This window comes from Aotus nancymaae, unplaced genomic scaffold, assembly GCF_030222135.1.
Source record: "Aotus nancymaae isolate 86718 unplaced genomic scaffold, 86718_ANA_hifiasm-v0.15.2.pri h1tg000057l, whole genome shotgun sequence".
In the NCBI taxonomy this organism is placed as follows: Eukaryota; Metazoa; Chordata; class Mammalia; order Primates; family Aotidae; genus Aotus; species Aotus nancymaae.
In genome coordinates, this window is record NW_026988471.1 from 63,376,728 (window position 1) to 63,403,705 (window position 26,978).

At 36.6% G+C, this 26,978-nt stretch overlaps 1 protein-coding gene across 3 annotated transcripts in view; it reads left to right on the top strand.

Moving 5' to 3' along the window:
* AFTPH (aftiphilin) overlaps positions 1–26,978 on the top strand; it is a 66,370-nt gene that overhangs the window by 19,275 nt on the left and 20,117 nt on the right. For all 3 annotated transcript variants that reach the window (XM_012477231.2, XM_012477233.2, XM_012477232.3), the window contains exons 2-5: positions 7,028–8,994; positions 22,884–23,035; positions 24,432–24,558; positions 24,935–24,991. In XM_012477231.2, coding sequence (XP_012332654.1) covers positions 7,060–8,994; positions 22,884–23,035; positions 24,432–24,558; positions 24,935–24,991 — 2,271 coding nt within the window. In that variant the 5' untranslated portion in view covers positions 7,028–7,059. The remainder of the gene's footprint in view (positions 1–7,027; positions 8,995–22,883; positions 23,036–24,431; positions 24,559–24,934; positions 24,992–26,978) is intronic.

Genomic DNA, 26,978 nt, shown 5'->3' on the forward strand with positions numbered 1-26,978 from the left:
GCTTTACCTTTCACATTTAGGCCCATGATCTGTCTATCTGGAACTTATTTCTGTGTAAGATGTTAGAATCAAAGATTTTTTTTCCTGTCTATGTGTCTATGTCCAATTAATCTAGCATCATTTGTTGAAAAGTCCATCCTCTCCCCGCCACACTGCAATGGCATCTTTATCACAAGACCATATGACCTTAAGCCAAGTCTTAATATCTGGTAGTTTAAATCCTCCAACTTTTTTTTTCTCGAGAAACTATTTTTAAATGGCCAAATAGTCTCAGACAGTTGTTGGCCCCATTCCTTCCTTCCTTCTGCCTTCCCAAGCCCATCTTGCCTTTTGACCCCAGAGCTTACAACTTACAGACTCACCCTCATCTTCTTTTCCATGACCATTTCAGACTAGAGGCTAGAATTCCATAAGTAAGTGCAGCTTCTCTTTTGGTGGAAGATCAATACAGAATCACCTTCACCTGTTATATTCCCTGCCATCCTAGCTACTAATCTGGCTCAGGGCTTGGGTTCCACTGCTGATTGCTATTGGACTTCTGGACTCTTACCCTGACCCTTTTATATTGGACCTTCTGTGCCAGAATTCCCAAACCCAAAACCCTCTGATTTTACCCTCTGGTTTGTAGCCCTGAAAGTCGGCTTCAGTTTGCACTTTTATTATTTTTATTCACCTATATCGTCCCTTAATCTCCTTATAAGATGTGATTTCTCATCGACAGATCTCCAAAGTAGAGGAAGCCCACCTAAATTCTCTATCTCTGTTCTCTGACTATTAGGATATACTGTTTGCTACCCAATCATGAGACCCTGCTGTCAACTGTTTTTGTATACTGTGGCTTGCAAGACAATAGCCGCATTATTTATTTGCTGCTGTCTAACAGGTCTTAGAATAAGTAGACATAAAAATGACGAGTTACACACATGCATGCACACACATGTATGTATGCTTGTTTGTACAGATTATAAAGATGTTAGATGACTGATTGGGACTCCGTGGCTGGAGTAAGTAGTCCATTAAGAAGATGAAGAAACATTCAGTTTGTTGCATGCCAGACACAGTACTAAAGTAGCTCATCTGTCTTTTTTTTTTTATGTCAAGTAGGAACAGTTATTTAAAGCCCATATTTTATGTGTTAAAGTGGATTATATAAATGAAACTTAATTTGTAAATTCATTATACAAGTAATACTTCAATTAACATGAAACTTCTTTTAAGTAGAGTTGGCTTAGACATAGAGGAATTTTCTGGAAACTTTTGAGCCTCCCCTACACTGATTGGTTCAAGCACACTTAGAAGCAGTGACACTCTCCTAGATTTCTAAAGGATAAGTTGGGTCAGAGCTAAGACCTGCTGCAGGAGAACATGCAGCAGCCCAAGTTCTCACCATCAATAGGTGACCCTCTTTTGAGAAATATGAAAATGTTTTTACTTTACAAAGCCAATAAAGCCCGTCTCACCTATAAGGAAAAATAGAGTACCTTGCAAAGATATGACAGGAAGAAAAACTTTCTGAGTTGTTACTTTGGTTACAAAGTTTCCAATTCAGGTCTTTGCATTAACATCTGAATTTAGAATAGGTCTTGAACTAATAAATTATTTCATTTTTCAACAGTGAAAGTTTTGGAAAAAAGCAATAGGTTAATCACAAACAGATTAAGCTAGAAAAACACCATCACACATAGTTCTTTGAAAATAAGGTATTATGAGCATGTAAAATCATACAGCCACTCTGGAAAATAATTTGGCAGTTTTTTACATAACTAAACGTGTACTTACCATAATACCCAGCAGTCACACTCTTTGGCATTTATCCCAAATAGATGAAAACTTACATGCACACAAAAACCTGTACATGGATGTTCCTAGCATCCTTATTATACATACTATTTATATATAATATGTATAGTATTTATATTATTTATATTAGTACGTATAGTATACTATATATGCTATTAGTATATATGTATGTACACACACATTAGATATATGCAATTTATAATGGTAAAATACTGGAAACAACCAAAATATCCTTCAGTAAGTGAATAGTTGAACAAACTGGTGTATCTGTACAATGGAATGCCACCATCAATTAAAAAAAAAAAAAAGACTGACCTGCTGATACATGCAGCAACCAGAATGGACCTCAAGGGCATTACACCGAGTGAAAAAAATTCAAACTCAAAGGGTTGCATACCTTATGACTCTATTTACATAATACTCTTGAAATGACAAAACTGGCAATGGAGAACAGATTAGTGGTTGCAAGGGGAACAGAGGTGGAGTGAGGGCAGTTCTATGTCTTGAAAGTGGTGGTAATTACACAAAGCTGAATAGAAGATAAAATTGAACGGAACTGTACACAAACACAAATGCAAGTTCTTTTTTTTTTTTTGGAGATGGAGTCTTGCTCTGTCGCCCAGGCTGGAGTGCAGTGGCACAATCTCAGCTCACTGCAACCTCCGCCTCGGGAGTTCAGGCTATTCTCTTGCCTCAGCCTCCCTCGTAGCTGGGATTACAGGAACCCACCACCACACCCGGCTAATTTTTGTATTTTTAGTAGAGATGGGGATATTGGCCAGGCTGGTCTTGAACTCCTGACCTCAAGTGATCCACCTGCCTCAGCCTCCCACAGTGGTGGGATTACAGGCATAAGCCACCATGCGCAGCTAGCCCTTTTTTTGTAATGGTAAAAATTGAACAAGGTCTGTTAACAATAATATTAACAGTAATGTACGAACATTGTCATGGTTAAAATGGTAAATTTTATATTATGTATATTTTACCACAGTTTTTTTAAAGGTGTAAGTAACACATTTATTCTAAAATACACATTTAAATGTAGGAGTATTAATCTCTTTGAATGCTTTTTTTTCTCATTTTGAAACAATCACAAACATAAAAAGTTGCAAGGTCAATACAAACAAGTTTTTTTCTGAAACAATTTAAGACTGCCAGCCTGATGCCCCAACACTACCAAATAGTGTGTATCTTCTACAACCAAGGACATTCTCTTGTATGACTGCAATACTACCATCACAATCAAGAAGTTAACATTGATAAATTGCTGCTGTAGTGAATCTTTTGGACTCTATTAAAGTAGATGATTCATAATCATCCCAGTAACGACCTTTATAGAAAGGAGATCAAGTGCTGCATTTACTTTTCATGTCTCTTTATTCTTCTTCAATCTGAACCGAGTTTTCCGTCTTTCCTTGACTTTCATGACCTTGATACTTTTGAAGATTATGGGCCAGTAATCTTGTAGTCTCTCTCTGTTTGAATTTGCCTGAAATTTCCTCCTGAAGTCAGGTGTTGTATTTTTGACAGGATATTCCAGAAGTGATCCTGTATTCTCATTGCATCTCATTAGGTGGTGCATGATTTCAATGTTCCCATTACTGATAATGTGCATGTTGATCACCTGATTAAGGTCGTGTCAGGCTTCACACTGTAAACTTATACTTTTTCCTTTGTAATTAAGTGTATTGTGGGGAAGTACTTTGAAACTATGCAAATATCTAGTTCCTCATCTAACTTTCAGTTTATTTACTTACATGTTTATATCTGTGAGGACTCAGTTTATTATTTTATTTATTGGGTTTTAATCCATTATTATCTTTATTTCAGTGCTCAGATTGTTCCTGATTTAGCTAGTAGCAGCCCTTTCAAGCTGGCTTTTGTATCCTTTTGACATGTTACTATCTTTATTAATACTTCTAAATTTTATTTTTATTTATTTATTTTTGAAACATGGTCTCACTCTGACACCCAGGCTGGAGTAGTAAAGTGTCGTGATCATGGCTCACTGTAGCCTTGACTTCATGGGCCCAAGCGATCTTCCACCTTAGCCTCCCAAGTAGCTGGGACTACAGGTGCATGCCACCATGCCTGGCTAATTTTTTTTTATTTTTTATAGAGACAAGGTTACATCATGTTGCCCAAGGCTAGTCTTGATAAAACTCCTGGGCTCAGTCTCCCAAAGTGCTGGGATTACAGGTGTGAGCCACCATGCCCAGCTGCTTTTAAACTTTAGAAAAAGGAACCCTGTCATTAATGGCTATATAATATCCTGTTATAGGGACATAATGTAACTTGCTTAAATAACCCCTTTGGAGCATTTTGTTTTAGATTTCTTTAAAAAGAGTTTGCATAGTACAACCATATTGCCTTCTGGAAGGCTTATGACAATTATACACTCACAAGCAATGTGCATGTGTGTGTGCAAGGGTTCCTTTCCCCACATTCTCATCAACAATTACAAAGTGCTTTTAAATAATAGGAACTTCATAATTAGAAGGACACAGTTAAAGGTAAAATTACCTTGCACACTAAGCATTAGAAGGGGTTATCAGGACACTAGACAAGGAAAGAGAATAGGATTTATGTGTAACTTGTACTGTTGGTTTTTTTTTTTTTTTTTTTTTTTTCCTGTTTATATCAGCAGCAGGAAAGAAGAGTACGGCAGAGCAAAGCAGTTATTTCCTTCTTTATGGTGCTAATTTTGTAACAAAGATGATTTGAAGTAAATATGTTACAGATTATTTCCTTTTACTTTTCTTGTGACTTGCTCATTTCTTTTTGGTAACTCTCAGTGACTGACCAGTCATAACCTCAAAGATCCTTTTCAAAATTCTGAAGCACTTCTCCACTAAGCCGCTGTCTGAATGAACTTTGGGAAAGTTACTAGTTGGCTTCATTTTCCTCACCTCTGAATTAAACTATGTGGTTTCTGCAGTACTTTCACTCTAAAACTGGAAGATCTTAACAAATTTTATTCTGAGAGTTAGAGGAAAGTGACTTTTCTAGCTTGCAAAACTGGTTGAATTTGTTAGTAAACATTTTCCTCATGTATCTATCTAACTGGGCAACTGTGAGTTGTAAGAAGTTTGTTTATTATTTATGGACTGGTTTTATTCTAAGACTTTGGCTGTTCTCCCTTTGCTTATTTTTTTTGAAACTGAGTCTCACTCTGTCACTCAGGCTGGAGTGCTGTGGCGTGACCTCGCTTCATTGCAGCCTCCACCTCCTGGGTTCAAGTGGTTCTCCTCTCTCAGCCTCCCAAGTAGCTAGGATTACAGATGTGTACCACCACACCTGGCTGATTTTTGTATTTTTAGTAGAGGCGGGGTTTCACCATGTTGGCCAGGCTGGTCTCAAACTCCTGACCTCAAATGATCTGCCTGCCTCAGCCTCCCAAAGTGCTGGGATTACAGGTGGTCCCTTTGCTTTTAATGTTAAATCTGACTTGTGGAATCTTTGACTCCTTAGCACAGAGGAACAGAATAACTCAGGTTTCATTTAAGAATTAAATATATTAAAAAGAAGCTATTATAAATTAATTAGTATGGGAAGGATTATTCAACAAAAGAGATTAAGATCATTGCTTGGCTGTTTAGAAAAAACTATTCACCTTACATTTTTGCTTTATGTCATACACCAAAATAAGTTCTAGATGTGTTAAAAATAAATGTTTTTTTAAAAAAAACCTTGAAAGTAGAAGAAAATAAAAGTATTTATTAACTCTTATATGATAGCAAAATAAAGAAGAAAGTTCCAAATGAAATGATCAGTTGATTTGACTTCTTAAAAATTAACTTGGGAAAATAGCTTGGCAGTTTCTTATAAAGTTGAGCATGTTATATGACCCAGCATTCACACTCCTGGGTATATATATTTTAGAGAAATCAAAACTTGGGTTCACATAGTAATCTGTACATGAATTGAATGTTCATAGCAGTTTTATTTGTAATAGGAAAATACTGGAAACAACCCACATATCCTATATGGAATGAATAGTAGACAACCTATAGAACATCTATACAATGGAACACTAGTTAGCAATGAAAAGGAGTCAGAGCCAGGAGTGGTGATGTGCACCTATAGTCTCAGCTATAGGCTGAGGCAGGAGGATTGCTCAGCCCAGGAAACCAGCCTGGGAGCCCAAGAAACCAGCCTGGGCAACGTAGCAAGACCCTGTCTCTAAAAAAGAAAAAGGAATGAACTGTTGACACATGCAGCAACATGGTTAGCTCTCAAGGGAAAAAGCGAGGCTGAGGAAAAAAGCCGGGTTCAAAGGGTTATTAGTGGATGATTCTATTTATATAACATTCTTGATGTAACAAATTATAATGATGTAGAATAGATTAAGGATTAGAGTTTAGGGAAGAGTGTGACTGTTAAGGGGTAACATAAGCAAGTTTCTTTGTGTTGATAGAACAGTTCTTATCCTGATTGTAGTGATGGTTACTCTAATATAATCCACATACATAAAATTTTCTAGAACTGTGTACACACACATACAGACACACCCCTGGTAAAATCCAAACAAGGTTTGTACCTGAGTTAATAGTATCGTACTGATGTCAGTTTCCTGGTTTGACCCATGTATATTATGGTTATTACCGTATTACTATATTACCACTGGGGGAAGCTGAGTGGAATATACATAAGAACTCTCGTATTTCCAACTTCTTTTGAGTCTTAAACTATTTCAAATTATTAAAAGTTATTTTAAAATTAGCTTGGGTCAGAAATAAACATTGAAAAGCCAAATGAAGAAAATATTTGTAGCAATTATTAGAGATGACATTTTTATGCATTTTACTTATTAATATAAAGAAGTCATACAAATTCATAAGGCAAACATTGAATCCTTAATGAATTGAAGGAGAACTTAACAGAATAAGCACATGCCCAGGAGAGAATTTTGTAGGTGTACTTTTGTAAGCATATATTCAGAATTTTCTGGAATCCCCAAATTTCATTGATGTACTACCATGCTGTTGGTAACATATAGTCTAAGAGAACTTTTTTTTTTTGGCCAGTATATTATAGCTGTGTAATTTCACCTAAGAGAAAACTAGATTAAAAGATACAAAACATCATGCAGGAAATGGTCAAGGAAAAAAAGACAAAGTAGAGTGTTGTAAATTTGCATTGTTTTAAAGTAGCTTTGAGAGAATTTTGAAAGATCTTGTTTTATGTAATCTGTCCCCTCCAAAAAAAATCTTTTTTTTTTTTACAGGTTTAAATTAATTGTTTGAAAGCAACTGAACAATGGAGCCAGACATCATTCGAATGTATTCTTCATCCCCACCACCACTAGACAATGGAGCAGAGGATGATGATGATGATGAATTTGGGGAATTTGGTGGGTTTTCAGAAGTTAGCCCTTCTGGTGTAGGGTTTGTTGATTTCGATACACCAGATTATACATGTCCCAAGGAAGAGTTTGTACCTTCAAACCATTTTATGCCAATTCATGAATTCTCAGAAAATGTAGATAGCCTTACAAGCTTTAAGTCCATTAAAAATGGTAATGATAAAGACATCACTGCTGAACTTTCTGCTCCTGTGAAAGGACAGTCTGATGTGTTACTTTCTACCACCAGCAAAGAAATAATTTCATCTAAAACATTAGAGACTTCCATTGATGGCATGGAAAGTCCAGGAAATTTAAATAAAATAGTGGAGCAGAGACAGAATGTTGGAACACTTGAAAGTTTCTCTCCAGGAGATTTTAGAACTAATATGAATGTTGTTCATCAAAACAAGCAGTTAGAGAGCTGCAATGGTGAGAAGCCTCCTTGTCTGGAAATTCTAACAAATGGGTTTGCGGTGTTGGAAACTGTAAATCCTCAGGGAACAGATGATCTGGACAACATAACTGATTCAAAGGGACGGAAGCCTCTTAGCACTCATAGCACTGAGTGTAATTTAGACTCTGTACCTAGTCCTGCTGATGAATTTGCAGATTTTGCCACATTTTCCAGAAAGGAAAGGATACAACTAGAAGAAATAGGATGTGCAGTTTTAAATGATAGAGAAGCACTAACCATTCGGGAAAACAATAAAATTAATAGAGTCAATGAACTGAATTCTGTAAAAGAAGTGTCTTTGGGTAGAAGCTTTGATAACAAAGGAGACACTAATGGAGAGGATCAGGTTTGTGTTTCAGAAATAAGCATAGTGGCTAACAGAGTTTTCAGTGTTGAAAAACAAGGCCTTCCAACCTTGCAACAGGATGAATTTTTACAGTCAAGTGTTCAATCAAAGGCTTGGAGTTTGGTAGACTCAGTTGATAATTCAGAAGCCATTAGGAGAGAACAATGTAAAACTGAAGAAAAACTTGACTTATTTACGTCTAAATGTGCTCACCTATGCATGGATTCTGTTAAAACTTCTGATGATGAAGTTGGTTCTTCCAAAGAAGAAAGTAGAAAGTTTACTAATTTCCAAAGCCCAAACATTGACCCCACAGAAGAAAATGTTTTGGATGATTCTGTAAGTGTAAAAAATGGTGATAGTAGTAATGACTTTGTGACTTGCAGTGATGCCAATGCAGATGATTTTGGTGATTTTGGTGACTTTGGCACTGCCAGTGGTTCAACTCCACCTTTTGTTACTGGTACTCAAGATTCAATGAGTGATGCCACTTTCGAAGAGTCTTCAGAGCACTTTCCACATTTTAGTGAACCAGGTGATGACTTTGGAGAATTTGGGGATATAAATGCTGTTTCTTGCCAAGAGGAGACGATATTAACAAAGTCAGACCTAAAACAGACTTCTGATAATTTATCAGAAGGATGTCAATTGGCAAGAAAATCTAGTGGAACAGGCACTGAACCTGTTTCAAAACTGAAAAATGGGCAAGAAGGTGAGTTTGGAAATTTTGATTCTGTGCCAAATATTCAAGATGACTGCAATGGTTTTCAAGACTCTGATGATTTTGCAGACTTCAGTTCAGCTGGTCCTAGCCAAGTTGTAGATTGGAATGCTTTTGAGAATGAACAAAAAGATAGTTGTTCTTGGGCTGCTTTTGGAGACCAGCAGGCTACTGAATCTCATCATCGAAAGGAAGCCTGGCAGTCACATAGGACAGATGAAAATATTGATACTTCAGGAACCCCCAAAACGCACAGTGTACCCTCAGCAACTTCCAAAGGAGCAGTTGCTAGTGGCCATTTACAGGAATCAGCCACTTCAGTTCAGGTATTTACTAATTTTCTCTATTTTGTATAACTTACTAATTTATGTGGTGGCTTCTAATTTCATTCAGCTTTTCAAAAAGTATTTTTTCAACTGAGTACCTGTTAAAGGAGCCTCATTATGATGTATAATGCCTGTCTGATTTGTGGATTGGTTACATTTTTCACAAACCTTTGGGAAACTACAAATAGTCCTATAGTAAAGCGTAGTAAGATTTTTCTTTATCTCAATGAGTTTCTTTAATATTTACAGATGTTCATTAACTTGGATTTTTTGGTGACTATACCATTTATATTTTTTAAATCCCCACACTTATTAGCTAATTAACAGTTCCAGTAAATCCTTCAGTATTTACCCTTTACAGTGATTTTAAAAGAAGGTTAAACTGAGATTTAGATTTTTCTTAAGTTTAAGAAAAAATTGTTAATTTTGTCCATCAAAAACCTAGGAGATTCAAGTACGGTGTTGATTCCAGGAAAGAACAAGGAGAATTTGAAACCTCATTCTGTGCCAAAGGCTACAGTTGAATTGAAGAATAGAAAAACAACTAGAAAAAAGCAATTTTTTCTTTTTTTTCTCATAATTTAGCAGCTACTAAAAGACTTGGGGTGAGGGTATGAGATGAATTAAGGTTTAGTCCTAAAATAAGAAACAACTATCGGTTGACTTATTGTAGTTGTATTTATTTGTTTATGCTTTCTTACAAATGTACTTCTTATCCCTTCCTAGGGAGTAGGTGTGTCAGGGAGAATATTTTTACCCCTTAGCTCCTATACATTATCCTTTTTTGGTTCAGACCCTTTCAGAAAAGATTCATTAAGATTCATTTTGACCTAAAGTCACCCCTAGAGGTGTAGCTTGATATCTAGGTTGTTCCCCCGTCCAGAGTTGTACCCTGTGCCAAATTTTACCTTTTTTCAACTCCAGAGGTGTACAAGAGGGCACTCTCTTGAACATCACTGCTTTATACTGACAATTGATATATGTAATTCTAACACCTGATCCACAAGCTTATCTTAAAGATACTGTGAATAAAATCAGAATCTACAAACTTTATTTCTCCAGTTATCTTTTGCTAAGAAAACCATTTTTAACTGGAAATCTTCCCAAAGTCTTTATAATTGAAATGGTTATACTTCATTGCCTTGATAACTTTGACACAGTAAGATACTAGAGAAATTATGATATTACCAGTTGGTGCACATAGCTAATGGCTTTTTAAGTTGATTTTTGTGTCTGAGTAGTTTAATTTGCTAATTCAGTTATTACATAGTTTGGCTAATGTACATTATTTCTATTGAGTAATTTATTATTTAGGCAGAACCTTGCCCTTTACACAAGAAATGAAGTAATTATGATGCTAAATGAGGACTGTTGCTTTTGACCTAACCTTTTACCTATTTAGTTTCATCTCAGTAGAGGATAGGGTGACACTGGTATTGGATGATCTTTAATTTGTAGCCTTAGAACTTTTAACATTATCAGATAATGAATTTTTTAAAGTGTGACCACTTCAAGTAGGAATTTCTTGCATTATACAAGTTGATTGAAGTTATTTATGTATAATATGATAACCAGATATAGGAGGTAATATAAAGCACATGGGCTTCATGGAATTTGGCAGATGTGAGTTTGAATCTTGACCCAGCCTCATGATTTTGGATAGGTTACTTCTGAACTTAGCTGTATACACAAAGAAGATAATGTCTACATCAAAGAACTTTTGTGAAGATAAAATGAAAGGAAATTTTTAAATGACTGAAAAAATCAATCTGCTAGAAAGGATTTTATAGTATGATTCTATTTTTTATAAAAATCAAAGAGAAGGCCGGGCGTAGTGGCTCACGCCTGTAATCCAAGCACTTTGGAGGCCAAGGCGGGCAGATCACCTGAGGTCGGGAGTTCAAGACCAGCCTGACCAACATGGCGAAACCCCGTCTTTAGAAAAAAAAAAAAAAAAAGAGAAACTATAGATTTGGCAAGATGCATTAAGAGTTTCTGAGGCCAGGCCCGGTGGCTCATGCCTGTAATCCCAGCACTTTGGAAGGCCAAAGTGTGTGGATCGCTTGAGATCAGGAGTTCAAGCCCAGCCTGGCCAACATGGTGAAACCCTGTGTCTACTAAAAATACAAAAATTAGCTGGGTAGGGTGGCATGCATCTGTAATCCCAGCTACTCAGGAGGCTGAGACAGGAGAATCACTTTAACCCAGCAGGTGGAGGTTGCAGTGAGCCAAGATCATGCCACTGCATTTCAGCCTGGGCTACAGAAAAAGACTCTGTCTTAAAAAAAAAAAAAAAAAAAAGACTTTCTGAGATTTGTTTGGCTCAGGCCTTCTGCTTTTGCTTCGGCGAATGGATTATGGAAAATGAACAGAATTTGGATGCTAGGAAAGAGAAACTGCTGGAAGAGGCCAGAAGAAGTTTGGGAAGAAAGTTGGTAAGCCCTGCTGAGTAAGTGACTGAATCAGAGATGGATAAAGTTGAACAAAGACTTTCCTTCTTAACCTGCTGTTGTGAAGGAGAGTTGCAGCCAGCACTCTTTCTTGGGCTTCAGATTCTGCTGGAAAAGTACATTAATTTAGTCCTTTTGGAGAGAATTAGATTTGTTAGTATTTTTCTTAAACTGTTTTTTCTAGTTGCTCTGGACAATGTTCAGAACAGCACAGAATTCCTCATTTTTTTTTTTTTTTTTTTTTTTTTTGAGACAGAATCTTGCACTGTTGCCCAGGCTGGAGTGCAATAGCATGATCTTAGCTCACTGCAGCCTCCACCTCCCGGGTTCAAGTGATTCTCCTGCCTCAGCTTCCTGAGTAGCTGGGACTACAGGTGCACGCCACCACACCCGGCTAATTTTTGTATTTTTACTGGAGATGGGGTTTCACCATATTTGCCAGGCTGGTCTTGAACTCCTGACTTCAGGTGATCCATCGACCTCAGCCTGCCAAAGTGCTGGGATTACAGGCGTGAGCCACTGTGCCCAGCCTCCTCACATATTAGTAACGGTAAACAATAAGTTTTTTAGTGGTAAAAGTTGAAATGATTTATTCCTGTTCAGTCTTACCTGGATGCAATAAGTGTCCTGAACAAAATGCCATCAAATGGTTTTGTCTGAATTTTGCTTTGATAGAATGCGAGTGTTTTAGATCTCAGAGCTTAATTAAATTAAACATGGGAATTTGATTTAATTTGTTTAATTAAACAAGCATAGAAGACAAATCTTTGTTTTGTGAAGTCAGATAAATGGTGTAGTTGGTCATTTCAGATTTCTTCCACTTTTTACTATTTGGTATGTGACATTATCCAGGTCCCCATTTCTTAGCACTTTCCTATTTTTAGCCCATCAAAAAGTTGTCTTAGATTTTAATAAATATGTCTTCCTTGGGTTTAGTACAATAATTTGTTACTTAGGTAGGGAAAAGTCAAGCAAGAAGAATTCTTTCAAAATTAAAAAGTGTTCTTAGTCTAATTCTCAACTGTGGGTCCAGCCAGTCTCAGAGGGTTTGAGCTTTGATGTAAAAGCCATACTTGAACATGATTGAGAAATAGATATCTTCTCCCTTTGGTAAATTATTTTTTTCTGAAAACCCAGAGTTTAGTATATGTCATTCTTTTGTTAACATTCTTATAAACTGTAAAAAAGGTAAGTAGTGGTATCTCCATTATACAAATGAGAATGAGGTCTTCACTTTTTGGGTAAAGATATAAAACAATAAAATGACAGCAACAAAGCAGTCCTTTTTTTATCAATGTTATCTTAACATTTTTTTTTTTTCTATCCTGGGAAACCAGGAAATTTTCTTTCTTTTTTTTTTGAGACAGAGTTTTGTTCTGTCGCCAGGCGCCAGGCTGGAGTGCAGCAGTGCAATCTCGGCTCACTGCAGTCTCCGCCTCCTGGGTTCAAGCAGTTCTCCTGCCTCAGCCTCTCGAGTAGCTGGGACTACAGGCACACGCCACCACGCCCAGCTAATTTTTGTATTTTTTAGTAGAGACAGGGTTTCACCGTGTTGGCCAGGATGGTCTCGATCTCTTGACCTCGTGATCTGCTCGCCTTGGCCTTCTATTTTTTTTTTTACTTTATTTATGTTTCAGAAAGAAACCTTGACTGAAATAGCCAAGACACCTTTTTCATAGATATATGGTAAAAGAGATAATGAATGTCATAAGCACTGCATTTAACCCTGAGCTTTTGTAAAATTTTAAAGTATTGTTCTGGATATCATTTAGAAATTTAGGTAATTGGTAAGTAATCTATTTATATTAATTTGCTGTAGAAAAGGAGGCTGTGAGTTATTTTTTTCTTATTAGACATCCAGTCGATAATGCTACAGAGAAAATGTTATTAGCTGAAGACATATTTTGAGAGCTTTGAAAGTCGAGTGTCACAAAAAAGAGAATTACTAATACCTTGGCTTGTGTTAGTTCAAGATTAAGTTAGTTTTCCTTTTTTTTTTTTTTTTTTTTTTTTATGAGACAGAATCTTGCTCTGTTGCCCAGGCTGGAGTGCAGCAGTGCGATCTGGGCTCATTGCAACCTCCACCTCCTGGGTTCAAGGGAGTCTCGTGCCTCAGCCTCCCAAGTAGCTGTGATTACAGGCGCAGAAACTCAACGTTCTTAAATTGCATATAACCAGTCCTACCTTTTCATCTTTACTTACTTAATCATCTAGCTAATATTTATGCAGGTTTTCCCTCCTGTGAACATTTGAACATACAACTGAAAACAAGTAAGCAACAAAATAAGGGAATTAAGATCTAAGACTTTAGCCTTATAGATCTTTGCTTACTTAACTATGTGGATAGAATTTCCTTTTGCTGTTTTCCCCTCAGAAAATTTGACTATCCATTGTTTAATTTCAAAATAGAAATCCTTCATTATATTTATTCAGAAATTGTGCAGAAGGGAAAAATCATGTTTAGAGCATGGTGAATATTACAATTAGTCACTCTTTATATAGCTTGAAATTGGGGATTGGTAAGTATATAGTTGTAGATTGTACTTGATAGCTTACTTAATATTTAATAGTGATGCAGCATAAGATATCCTCTTAAATGGAAGATTAAATTACCCAGTGGACTTTAGTGTTTCTTCTAAACTTCCACTTGAGTGTGAAACCTAATGCTATCAATATTAAAACTGTTGATATTAATAAACTTCTGTACCTAAGCAAGAAAGAAAAACTAACTGGAAATATGTTGAAGGAATATTAAGAGTTACCTTAAATATAAAATACTTAAGTCATTACTTAATATCCTCAAGAGGGTCTTGGAAACTGCAACTTTAAGCGAAAGGACATATAACAAAACCAATTTTACCATAGGCTGACTGACATAAACAAGAGTTACTATGGCATCTTTCTGGTCACAGAAACATCACTGAACTTCTAAATAAAGACACAAAGCACTTCTAATATTAAACGTTGAAGTAAATGTGAGCTATACTTACATTTAAGAAAGATTAGTAAAAATGAGAAACAATTACCCAGTTTTTGGTGAATCAGTGAGTGACAGCAGTTGTAGTACTACTGCTGGGTAAAATCAAGGGATAAATGTTTGCAAAGCAAAAATTATCTAAGGAGCACCTCCTACCACCATTCAATTCAAAAACAAATCTGGCAGGCTCACTGGGCACTTTCATAGTGCATCATTTATTGTTGTGCATTTGTATGATTATTGTAGACTTCACAGATGTTTATAATTTATTCCTTTTGCAATCTACTTATTACAGTTCAGGGTTGCCAGTGGCCAAAGCATATCCCTCCAGCTCAGGGTACAAGGCTGAAACTAATCCTGGCCCAGATGCCATTCCATTGCAGGGCACACTCACACACACACATACCAGCACTCGCTCAGACTGGAACAATTTAGATAATTAACCTAATGTGCACATCTTTAGGATGTATGAGGAAACTGGAATACCCAGAAAAAACCCATGCGGACATGGGGAGAATGTGCAAACTCCACACCGATAGTGGCTGCAGCCAGGAATCAATTGTTTTTCTCATCAACATTACAACAAAATGACATTATTCAGGGACCTACTGCCCTTTAAAGGAGATAGGCACTTAAATACACCTCTACATATACCTCTCTAAAAAGCTGAATGAGACTTGCAATACACTTAATCTCTTTATGCCCAGATGTAGTCATTTATAAAATAGACAGGTATTAGAATTCTCCAGATAAACAGAACCAATAGGGTATGTGTAGAGGGAGGGAAGAGAGGAAGGAGGGGGAGTGTAGGAGTGAAGATAGTAGAGAGAGAGAGAGAGAGACTGATTATTGGAAATTGAGAAGTTCCAAAATCCACAGTGCATAAACTAGAGACCCAAGAGATGATGGTGTAGTTCCAGTCTGAGTCCAAAGGCCTAAGAACCAGGAGAGCAGTGGAGTAAGTTCCAGTCCAGAAGCCAGCAGGCTTAAGATCCAAAAAGAGCTTATTTTTTAGTTCAAGTCCAACTGAAGTCCCAACTCAAAATCAGGCAGAAGTTCCCTCTTAGCCTTTTTGTTCTATTCAGGTCTTCAGCTGATTGCATGAAGCCCACCCACATTAGGGAGTGCAGTCTGCTTTAGTCAGGTTACAAATTCAAATGTAATGTCATCTAGAAACACCCACACAGGTACTCCCAGAATAATGTGTTTTGGGTTCTGTTTGTTTGTTTTTGAGACAGGGTCCCATTCTGTTGCCCAGGCTGAAGTATAGTGGCATGATCTCAGTTCACTGCAGCCTCCATCTCTTGGGTTCAAGCAGTCCTCCCACCTCAGCCTCTCCAGTAGCTGAAACTACAGGCGTGTGTTACCACACCTGGATAATTCTTGTTTGTTTTATAGAAATGGGATTTTGCCATGTTGTCCAGATAGTCTCAAACTCCTGGGCTCAAGCAATCTGCCTTCCTCAGCCTCCTACAGTGCTGGGATTATAGGCATGAGCCACTGTACTCCACCCCAGAATAATGTTTGACCAGATGTCTGGACACCCCATGGCCCAGTCAAGTTGACACATAAATTTAACCATCACAAGATGGAATACCTTATATCCATGTATAGCTTTCAGGATTTTTTGGAAGACTGTAACCTGTTTGTGACTAAGACATGCCAGTTGGGAATCTCTGCATTAGATAAAATGGATAAAGTGAAATGGCTGCTTATATACCCCAGGACTTTCTTCCTCTACCCCCAGACATAAAGACATGACAGAATTGGGAATGAGTAAAAGTTGTCAATTCATACATGAAGCTTTGCCCCCACTGATGAATTAAACCATTGGGTAATCATTTTTTGCTTTCCCAGAAACCAAATTTGGTTTTAAAAAATAAAAATAATTACAAAGACATTTAAGATAATGAAGGACCCTGATAGGAAAATGAATATATGAGAAACGAGAGAATTGGGAAAGGGGGAAAAGCTATAAAAGCCAGTGAACCTTTGAAGATGTGGTATAGCCAAGGATACATTGCAACTTTTGTGAGCCCTTTCTCCATAAAATATGTTTTTTGGTTAACAGTAGAAATTAATAGGGAGGGGCCAGGCACAGTGGCTCATGCCTCTAATCCCAGCACTTTGGGAAGCCAAGGTGAATGGATCACTTGAGGTCAGGAGTTCAAGACCAGCCTGGCCAACATGATGAAACCCTGTATCTACTAAAAATACAAAAATTAGACCTGGTGGTGCACCCCTGTAATCCCAGCTATTTGGGAGGCTGAGGCAGGAAAATCGCTTGAACCTGGGAGGTGGTGGTTGCACTGAGCCGAGATCGTGCCACTGCACTCCAGCCTGGGTGACAGAGCGAGACTCCATCTTAGGGAAAAAAAAGTAATAGGGAGGCAAATCTGAATTTGTGTGGGAGTACCCCCTAGTTCTGGCTCTTGCCAGTATACTTATGTGTCAGGCTATTTTGAGAGCAAAAGCTCCTGCTTTGGGCTAGTTTCCATTCAGAATGGTTTTGATAGGTAGGAACTCATCTGAGCACAAGTATCCTGTGCAAGTAGCATAGCTCCTCTACTTGGCTTCAGAGCATTGGACATTAATAGAGAAAATGAAAAAGGAGTATGGCACCTGCCTTGAAGAGGATTTGATTTTCAATCCTACATTTATCAGAGTCCCAGTTTTAAAAATGTTTAATAGCCAGATGTGCTGTTGTTCGCCAGGCTTAGAAGTCAGTACTTGAATGAATGAAAAGGCATGACTGAGTTGCATAAACTGGTATTCAGCTAGCCAGTCACCAGTTTATTCCATATTCAAGGGACAACTGAGGACTATTTTTCCTTTTTTTACTTGGAAGATGATGGCATTTAAAATTCAAGGAATTAGGGCTGAGTGTGGTGGCTCACATGTAAAATCTTAGTGCTTGGGGAGGCCAAGGTGGGAGGATTGCTTGGAAGCAAGAGTTCAAGACCAGACTTCGCAATGTAGTAAGACCCTATTTTTAAAAAAAATAAAAATTAGCCGGGCTTGGTGGCATGCGTCTGTGGTCCTGCTACTCAGGAGGCTGTAGTGACAGGATCGCTTGAGCCCAGAAGTTCAAGACTGCAGTGAGCTGTGATGGCACCACTGCATTAAAGCCTGAATGAGAGAGTGAGATCATCTCTTAAAAAAAAAAAATCAAGTAATTGTTGTAAATGTTATTTTAATTTGATGTTTAGTTAGTATTGTTAATATCAGCTAAATATTTAGGATGCTAAGTATGGGTGCATTTATTTGTTACCCTCATATTCAGAATGCAGCACTGACTAGTAAGAATTAACAACTTTGTTGAAAACGATGAATTGTACTGCTAGATGAAATCATTTGCTTTAAGCATAGTTATTACCCCACCATTTAACAGGTGAATCCGTTATCTAATAATGGCTAGAAATGTTTGAAAGGGCACAAAAATGTGGGGAAAACATGATTTATTGAAAAGAATGTAGGCTTTGGAGTCAGACTGTGGATCAGATCTCTGCTGTGTACTATACCAGCAGTAAGGCTATGATTAATTATCTGAATCTTCCTGAGCTATAGTTTCTTCATCTGTAATATGAAGACAATAATACTTGTGGAGTTTCTTTTAGAAGATTCATGGAGGAAGAGCATCAAGCATAATATGGTACATAGAAGACATTTGGCTATTATAATTATTTAGATATGCCCAATTTGTGTATAAAAATGATTTAGATGGCTTACAATAAGATACACTTTCATAAGTAGAACAGTTATGCCCCCTGCAGTCTTAAATGAAGGCAAAGTGTGTGTTTTTTTTTTTTCATCTAGTGCACATTAATTTAGTTAGCATTCCCATACCAACTATGTGCAGGAACCTAGGCACTAGAAATTCAAGAAAAAGACATAGTCCCTGCCCTCAAAGCTCTTGTAATTTTTAGAAATTGGACTTAGAACCGCTTTGATGACAACATAATACTGTGGTTAAGAGCACCTACTCTGAAGCCATACTTCCTGAGTAAGAACTCAGCCTCTCAACTTAATATTCCTGTGACCACAGGGAAGTTAACCTCTTTCTGTTCTGCTTTTCTCATCCAGGAAATGGAGACAGTATTATTATTACCTCCCTCATATGGTTATTTTGAAACTTAAGTGAGCTAAAATTTACAAAGCATTTAGAATTATGCCTGCCACATGGTAGGCACTACGTGAGCATTAAATGAAAATTATGATGCACTGTAGCAAGCCTTTGCAGTTTCCGAGTAGGCTTCAGAGTACATCTTTTGATCTTTTGCTAAATTTAGGCTCCCACTTTCTTGAACTGTGTTAAATGATATTGTTTGCTTTACTTATGCTGCCTTACATGCCTAAGGAAGCTAGAGCTTAAGCAGTCTGACTTCACCACTAATTCTAAATAATAAAGTATCTATTTCTTGGAATTTTACATCTAATTCAAGTCTACATGTACTGTAATATGTTAATAAATGCCACCGTTTGATGCAACCTTTTTCTGTATTAATCTGCTACAAGGAGTTTGAAGATTTGGGTTTTGTCCCCATCTAATCAAAACCAGTAGATTTACTATTATGGCTACATATCCTCTGTATTGAAATAGGAGTTCATATAAGCAGGGTAATATAAGCAAAGTTCCTTTTTATTCATAAACATTAGAAGAAATCCAAGTTTAATATTTTACTTATTAACTTGAGTTTTGATGTAATACTGAATTTTATTACTGATTTATTTGTATATGTTAAACTATCCTGGGCTGGTAATGTTAAGAAGGTGATTGTGTATTTTAAAACAGATTAAAATATTTAATATATGTACTCCCAAAAAAACTTTGAAAAACAAACTTGAAACCTTTGCCACTCTCACAGTTTTGATACACCTGTTATCCCAAGTGCTCAAATTTTATGCTCAATATAACAATTATTTCTTTAAAAAATTAGGGTCTGATTACAATCTGTTTGGGAAAATCTGTTTCCTGAAAAAACAAACCTGTCTGGTCATAAGACAGACTGTTCTTGTGGTAGGTTATTTTAACTTCTCTTCTTTTGAGTGTTCTATTAGTTACATTCTTGTAACTGTTCTACTTACCTAGTTATTTGCACTGTGCTTCTTGGGAAGCAAAGTACTCTTTTTTTTTCTTTTTTTTTTAAGACAGATTCTCGCACCTCCACCTCCGAGGTTCAAGCGATTTGCCTTGCCTCAGCCTCCCCAGTAGCTGGGATTACAGGCACCGATCACCACACCTGGCTAATTTTTTTGTATTTTTAGTAGAGACGGGATTTCACTGTGTTGGCCAGACTCGTCTCGAACTCTTGACCTCGTGATCCTCCTGTCCCAGCCTCCCAAAGTGCTGGGATTACAAGCGTGAGCCACCACGCCCAGCCAGGAAGCAAAGTACTCTTAACACCTAATGTGTGATACATAGTGTAATCAAGATTTAAGTCATAATGCCAGCAAGCCAACCACCAGTATCCAAAATTTAAACTCTACAAGGAGTAACCATAGCAGGTTTCATTTATAGAAGAGACTCTTAAAAATAGATACTTAAAAACTAGGTAATTTTTTATTTCCAACTCAATAGGATGATTCTGGGGAAGGATGCAAAATACTTGGATTATTTAATTTCTTGTTATGTCATAATATAGTAGAAATTGATAAATTGAGGTAAGTATTTTCATAGTGATTTAGAATGCTAAATCATGGTAGAGAAACATCCTCGGTGAGCTTTGATTCTAGTTTTGACACTCATTTATTTCATTCTCTGGCAAGCCACCTGTGTCTACATGTGTCATCTCTATAATAACAGTAGTAATGATAAAAGCTGCCACCTCTGCCACCCTGGGTGCCACGTATTTAATCCTCTAAATTATCATCCACCTCGTGAGGTAGATAGACCCTGATATGTCCAGATTATAAATGTAGAAACTGGGCCAGGCACAGTGTTAAGCACCTGTAATCCCAGTTACTTGGGAGACTGAGACAGGAGAATCGCTTGAACCTGGGAGAATCACTCCAGCCTTGATGACAGAGTAAGACTCTGTCTCAAAATATAATAAAGATAAATAATGCAGAAACTGAAGTCTTAGCCCCTGGATCTACAGCCCTCTATTGAAGTGTTATAATTATACCAGTCATTTACTTACTGGCATTAACTAGTAGTAGGGTTTTACCATGTTGGGCAGGCTGGTTTCAAACTCCTGAGCCCAAGCAGTCCTCCCACCTCAGCCTCCCAAAGTGCTGGGATTACAGGTGTGAGCCACTGCGCCAAGCCAGAAGTTGATATACTTTTAAAAGTAAAATGTGACAGTAAGTTTAATTTTAATAAAAATCTTTGTTCATTTTTTTAGTTGCTTTCTTGCTGAATTGTTGAGGAGTTTCCCTCCTTGTGTTCAGCAATGCTGTTAGTAGATTCTGGTTATTATTTATTGCTCTACCTCAAGGGTCAAACCATGACCCACAGGACAAATCTGTCCTGCTGCCTGTTTTTGTAAATAAGTTTCATTGAATATACCCATGGTTATTTCTTTACAGATGGCCTATGAGGCCTAACATATTTACTATCTGGCTCTATATAGAAAAGATTGCTAATCTCCTGCTCTACCTCATTCAACATAAGATTTGAAGCAATCTAATGTAATACCTAATCCTAAACATAAATGAAACTTTCTCTAGAAATTTCCATTCATCTTACAACCTTTATGGGAAAAGCCTGAAGAAGAAATAAAAATTGGGACGATTAAGTTAATGTTTCTTTTCCTCAGCTTCATTCCATTCATTTGAGAATTCTGCTGGTGTCTTGACACCTGCCAGTTATGTGTAACATTGCCCAAATGGTTGAATGTGTTTTAGGGTCATTTCTTTCTTCCTGTGGTAAACATTTTTTTTCTATCCCATTAAAAAGATGATAAAGAGGATACAAGATTTAACTTACAGAGAAATAAAATTTGGTCATATGTGAGTTTTTTTGTTTACCTTCCCCGCCCAGGAGGAGCCAGTGCTCATCATGTATCTAATTAAGTGGTTATATGATCCCTTTAAAAATAATGTTGGTCCATTCCCTCTGTTGAGGCAAGTGAGAGCAAGGGCCCCTTGACACACTCAAGTTTCACCCGCCTTGGGATCTTGAGGCTACCCTTTACTTAGGGTTCAAAATTGATAGTGAGAACTTTTCCAATATCACACATAGGAATATAATGATGATGTGAGAGTAACTTTTGTAGAATTAGTAGAAGAGTACCCTGAGACTAATTATGCAGTGTTAAGTTTTTGCTCTGGTACAGCTTCCAAAAGAGAGATTTTGGTTCTTTTTTTTCTTCTTTTTTTTTTTTTTAATTTTCCTGGGTGCTCACTGCACTACAAAACAGAAATCAAACATCAACTTGTTTTTGTTACTTGGCAGGAAGTACCACCATGATGTGGCATTTTGCTTGTACAGTCTGTCAATTCAATAGTAAACTTAATCTTACAACAGGCTTTAACTTATTAACAGTTTGTATTCCTAGTTGATGTTTAAATGGTAAATTGGGCTGAGTTGGAAAATATCTTACATGTATCTGAAATACACTTAGGAAATGGGAATAAATGTTATTGTAGGTTGCACTTGTATGATAAACCTAGTGGTACCAAAAAAGTAAGTTGCTCTAAGTCCAGCAAGTTTTAGTTAATAAAAATGCTTAATAAATGCCAAGAAATGTATCTGTTTGTTCTTGATGAAAATACTCTAGGGAATATGCAGGCTTTACTTAGGGGAATAGTATTCTGTTAAAAAATATACATATACATGCAACAAAGACAATTAGAGAAATGGAATTTCTAAAAGATAACACATATCGCCAAAATGATGAATGAGCTTTTTAATTTTTTATCAGTAAAAATTGAGATATTCTTTCCTACTTTGGTTTGTATTATTAGTAGCAAAGGTATTTCCAAAAGGCTTTCAAAATTCCTGTTTATGTCCAAGAAAATGATTGTTTAGCTATAATAGCATAATACTTTTCACAAGCATCCAATCTTATTGTTCCTAAATCTAGAGTAGCTGAGTGGTGATAAGAAACATTCCAGTGTGGTGGAAAGAATATAAATGCTCTTTGGGTTTTTGTTTTGTTTTGTTTTTGCTCAAACATTGAGATTGCTTTCTTACTATACAATTGGATAATACTTTCTTTTTCGTAGAATTTTGTAACGGATTAAGATAATGCACGTAAAGTACCAGGTATTAGTGTTTGGCACGTTGCTACTTTTTACTTGTCACCTACATATGATCATCATCATTATTTAAATTAATCATTTAGAATGATTGTTTCATGAGTAGTTGTGTTCTTTTCACTAGTGTTTTCTGTATCTGAGTGGTGGTTCTCTTCCTCTCTTACACTAGTGGACAGAGAGTGCATGTGTTTGCATTTTAATGATATAACTATGATATCAAAATTAAATTAAAATAAACTTTGGGGGGTGTTTTGATGCAGACAGCTTTATTAAACCGCCTGGAGCGAATTTTCGAAGCATGTTTTCCTTCCATACTTGTCCCTGATGCTGAAGAGGAAGTCACTTCCCTGAAGCACTTGCTGGAAACAAGCACCTTGCCAGTAAAAACAAGAGAGGCCTTATCTGAAAGTGGGTAAGTAGGAGACAGTTTTTAGAAAGCATGTGTTTTTGTTAGTTTCAGCAGTTCTAATTTATAAGTTTATCTTAAAACAGTAAGGTTCAGGCCAGGCACAGTGGATCACCTGAGGTCAAGAGTTTGAGACCTGACCAACATGGTGAAACCCCATCTCTACTAAAAATACAAAAAATTAGCAGGGTGTGGTGGTGCATGTCTGTAATCCCAGCTACTTGGGATTGAGATTGTGGCATGAGAATCGCTGGAACCCAGAAAACGGAAGTTACAGTGAACCAAGATCATGCCACTGCACTCCAGCCTGGATGATAGAGCAAGACTCTATGTCAAAAACAAAAAAAAATTAAGGCTCAAAAACAATGTGTCAAAATCTAATCATGTTGTTCTAAAAAACAAACTCCTTGCCTCTTTACTTTTGAGCTATTTCTTTTTATATTTCTAAGTCAATATTCTAGTCAGTTGATGTTACATATTATTTTTTGACTTATTAGAATGATAAATGAAAGTTTAGATCTTACCTCTGCTATTTTCCTCCCCTCGTCTTCCCCATATATCAATTTTTGGTTAATTTCTTATTTGGTGTTTTCATTATTATAATCATGTATATATTGTTCACTCTTAAGCCACTGTTTTCTTTATAGTACAACTTCTTCCTGGATTTCTCTTTTTCATTTACTTAGTGTTTCCCTACCCATTAAGAGCTTGTTCATACACTTTTACCTGTGATCCAACCCCTCATCATTCTGCTCCCATCTAGAATAGTTTCAATATGGGCTTACACATACATTGTCTTGGGACTTCCCTTCACTTAGATCCCTTGAGAGCACATCCTCTAAATAGCCTTCTGAGAAAAAAGATAGATGGGAGGTAAAATTTTATTCTACCGTCACATTAAATTTATAGTTTAAGATTTCTTTTGCTGACGTTCTGAAATTTCACAATGAAATAACTTTTTTTTTTTTTTTTTTTGAGACAGAGTCTCACTCTGTCACCCAGGCTGGAGTGCAATGGAGTAATTGCGGCTCACTCCAACTTCAGCCTTCCGAGTAGCTGGGATTACATGCACCCACCACCATACCTGGCTAATTTTTTGTATTTTTTAGTAGAGATGGGGTTTCACCATGTTGTCCAGCCTGGTCTCAAACTCCTGACCTCAGGTGATCTGCCTGCCTCAGCCTCCCAAAGTGCTGGGATTACAGGCGTAATCCACTGTGCCTGGCCTTAGTTTTCTAATGACTATAAGTGTTAGCTCTTGATTTCATTTAAATAATTGTACACTCATGTTGAACCCAAGAGTAATTGGAATGTGTAATATGTCACAGCCTTATTACAAGTAGAACTCATGGGAACATTATTGAGTAACCTATTGTTGATGGCTTCATCATGGCCTTTGCAGGGAATTGCTAGATGTGTGGACTGAGCTACAGGATATCCATGATGCACATGGTTTGAGATACCAGTGGGGCGGCTCCCATAGCAACAAGAAGCTTTTGTGCTCCTTGGGAATAGACACTCGAAACATTGTGAGTCTTTTAATCAACCTGTGAGTGCTTTAAAATTCTGTTATACTTCCGTTAAAGCTGTGGTAAGGTAGTTCTTCAGAAAACAAATATTTGGTTTAAATGTTCATTTATATTGAATGTGCTGACTTTTAAACATCAATCTACCTAAATTTTTCTCTAATCAATAGTTATTTTTAGAAAAAGTTGTTTTAGTAGTTTTCCTTAAATATAAAATTAAGGAATTTGGGAGATAAAAAATATAACCCCATATGGGCAATTTTTAAATTTCAGCAATTTATCATTCACAATATGCAATTCACATTGCAAGCATATTTTAAAACTATTTCATTGTATGATTATTCTCTAAATATATGTTCTTTCTAACACATGCTTGTAGCTCTTCACGGGCAATAAGAAGCAACCTGTTATAGTGCCCATGTATGCAGCAGGATTGGTAAGTACAAAAATCTCTCTGCATGTATTTATCATTACTACATTTATTCTGTAAAATCATCTTACGCAGCATGACATAGAAATGTATTTTAAAAGACATTTAGTGTTGGAATCTTAAGGGTATAAATAGATCTTTTTTAATCTCATAAATCTCATCAAATACTGATCGCAGGACTTTTAAAATATTTCATTAATTACAGATACTGTTTTTAGATTGAAAATTTTTATCTTAATAATATTAGCATATTTAACTGTAAAATGCACCTCTGGAGGATTCTCTTTTTCTTTTCTAAACTTGTTTTAAAGAAAAGGAAGCTGAAGTAGCTGAAGCCCTAAAGATAGAATTTGTTTTAATCCAGTTATTAATTTTAAATATTGCAATAGCAAGGGTATAGATGTATATAAAAGCTTAGAAATGCCAGATTATAGTGAAAATAAGCCAGGACTCATAATAGGTTTTTAGTTTTTCCATTAATGTTTTAAATGTATTGAATTTTGTTTTTTCAGATATGCCAGGTAGTCCTGGGAAATTGAGGCATTTTCATTCTGTTCCTTCTCAAGAATCAGTCACATTTTAAAGTTTGATGTTTGTGGTTTTTTTCATGTCTTTATTTTTACTGATAAAAAAATATATTTTTATTGATGAATAAAAATGACCCATCAAACTAAAAACATTACTATAACCGTTAAATGGAAAATAAGGAAAAAATACTGTGAGAATAAAGGAAAAAATAATGATGGAATCTTTGGTATAGAAATGTATACAATCTGGGCTGGGGCGGTGGCTCACGCCTGTAATCCCAGCACTTTGGGAGGCCAAGATGGGTGGATCACGAGGTCAGGAGATCGAGACCATCCTGGCTAACACAGTGAAACCCCGTCTCTACTAAAAATACAAAAAATTAGTAGGGTGTGGTGGCATACGCCTGTAATCCCAGCTATTTGGAACCCTGAGGCAGGAGAATCACTTGAACCTGGGAGGTGGAGAATGCAGTGAGCCGAGATCGCACCACTGTACTTGAGCCTGGGTAGCAGAGCGAGATTCCATCTCAAAAGAAAAAAGAAATTTATAGAACCCATTACGTGCATGTGACAGTGAATTTGCTGTGCAACTTGACCTTTTTTAAAAATCTACAAACTTTCTTCATTAATAACCACTAATTAATTTTGAATTGGAACATTTTGTTTTGTGGAATTTTCTATTCTTGAGTTTTGTTTTTTAAAATCAGTATCTACTCCTTTGTAAATGGTTATCTTGTACTTTAAAAATACTTTGATGATCCTTACATTGTTTTCTGTTGTAGGTAAATACGGTATAATACTGGATATTTCTTTAACTTTTTGGTTATTTGGATTTTTTTTTTCCTCAAGGAGTAGCAATCCAGAGGTTGCTGACATTATGGAACTAGGAATTTAATTTGTAGGCACTTTGATTCAGCATATTAGGGGCAGTGACCCCCACTTAATGCTTATGTGTAGCCTCAGCCCATTAGCAGTTCTGTGAGAAGTTAGAGGCTAAAACTTAACGCTTTATTTTTCAACCTTTATTAGTAATGTTTTTACTATTTCTATGGGCTTTTTTCCACTTCTTTTTTTTTTCTTTTTTCTGATTTATTTTCACATCTGTCAGCTCATACTTGTGGCTACTATTTCTATAAGCTTTAATATCAGAGTTTGTTGAATGAATATAAATGTATCTTCCCTCCTCCATCTTTGTGATATCTTTCATTTAGAAACTTTTTTTTTTAATATCAAGTTTTAAGTTTATACCTGAATTTACCCATGGTGCCTTACACGCATGAGATGTTCAGTAATCTTTTGATCTCACCTGGAGAAATAGTATGTGAAGTGATCATTTAAGCCACTGGTTCTTAAACTTTAATGTATATCAGAATCACTTGGAAGACTTGTTAAAACACAAATTGCCAAGCACCACCCCCAGTTTCTTACTCAGTATTTCTGGGGTAGGCTCAAGAATTTGCACATCT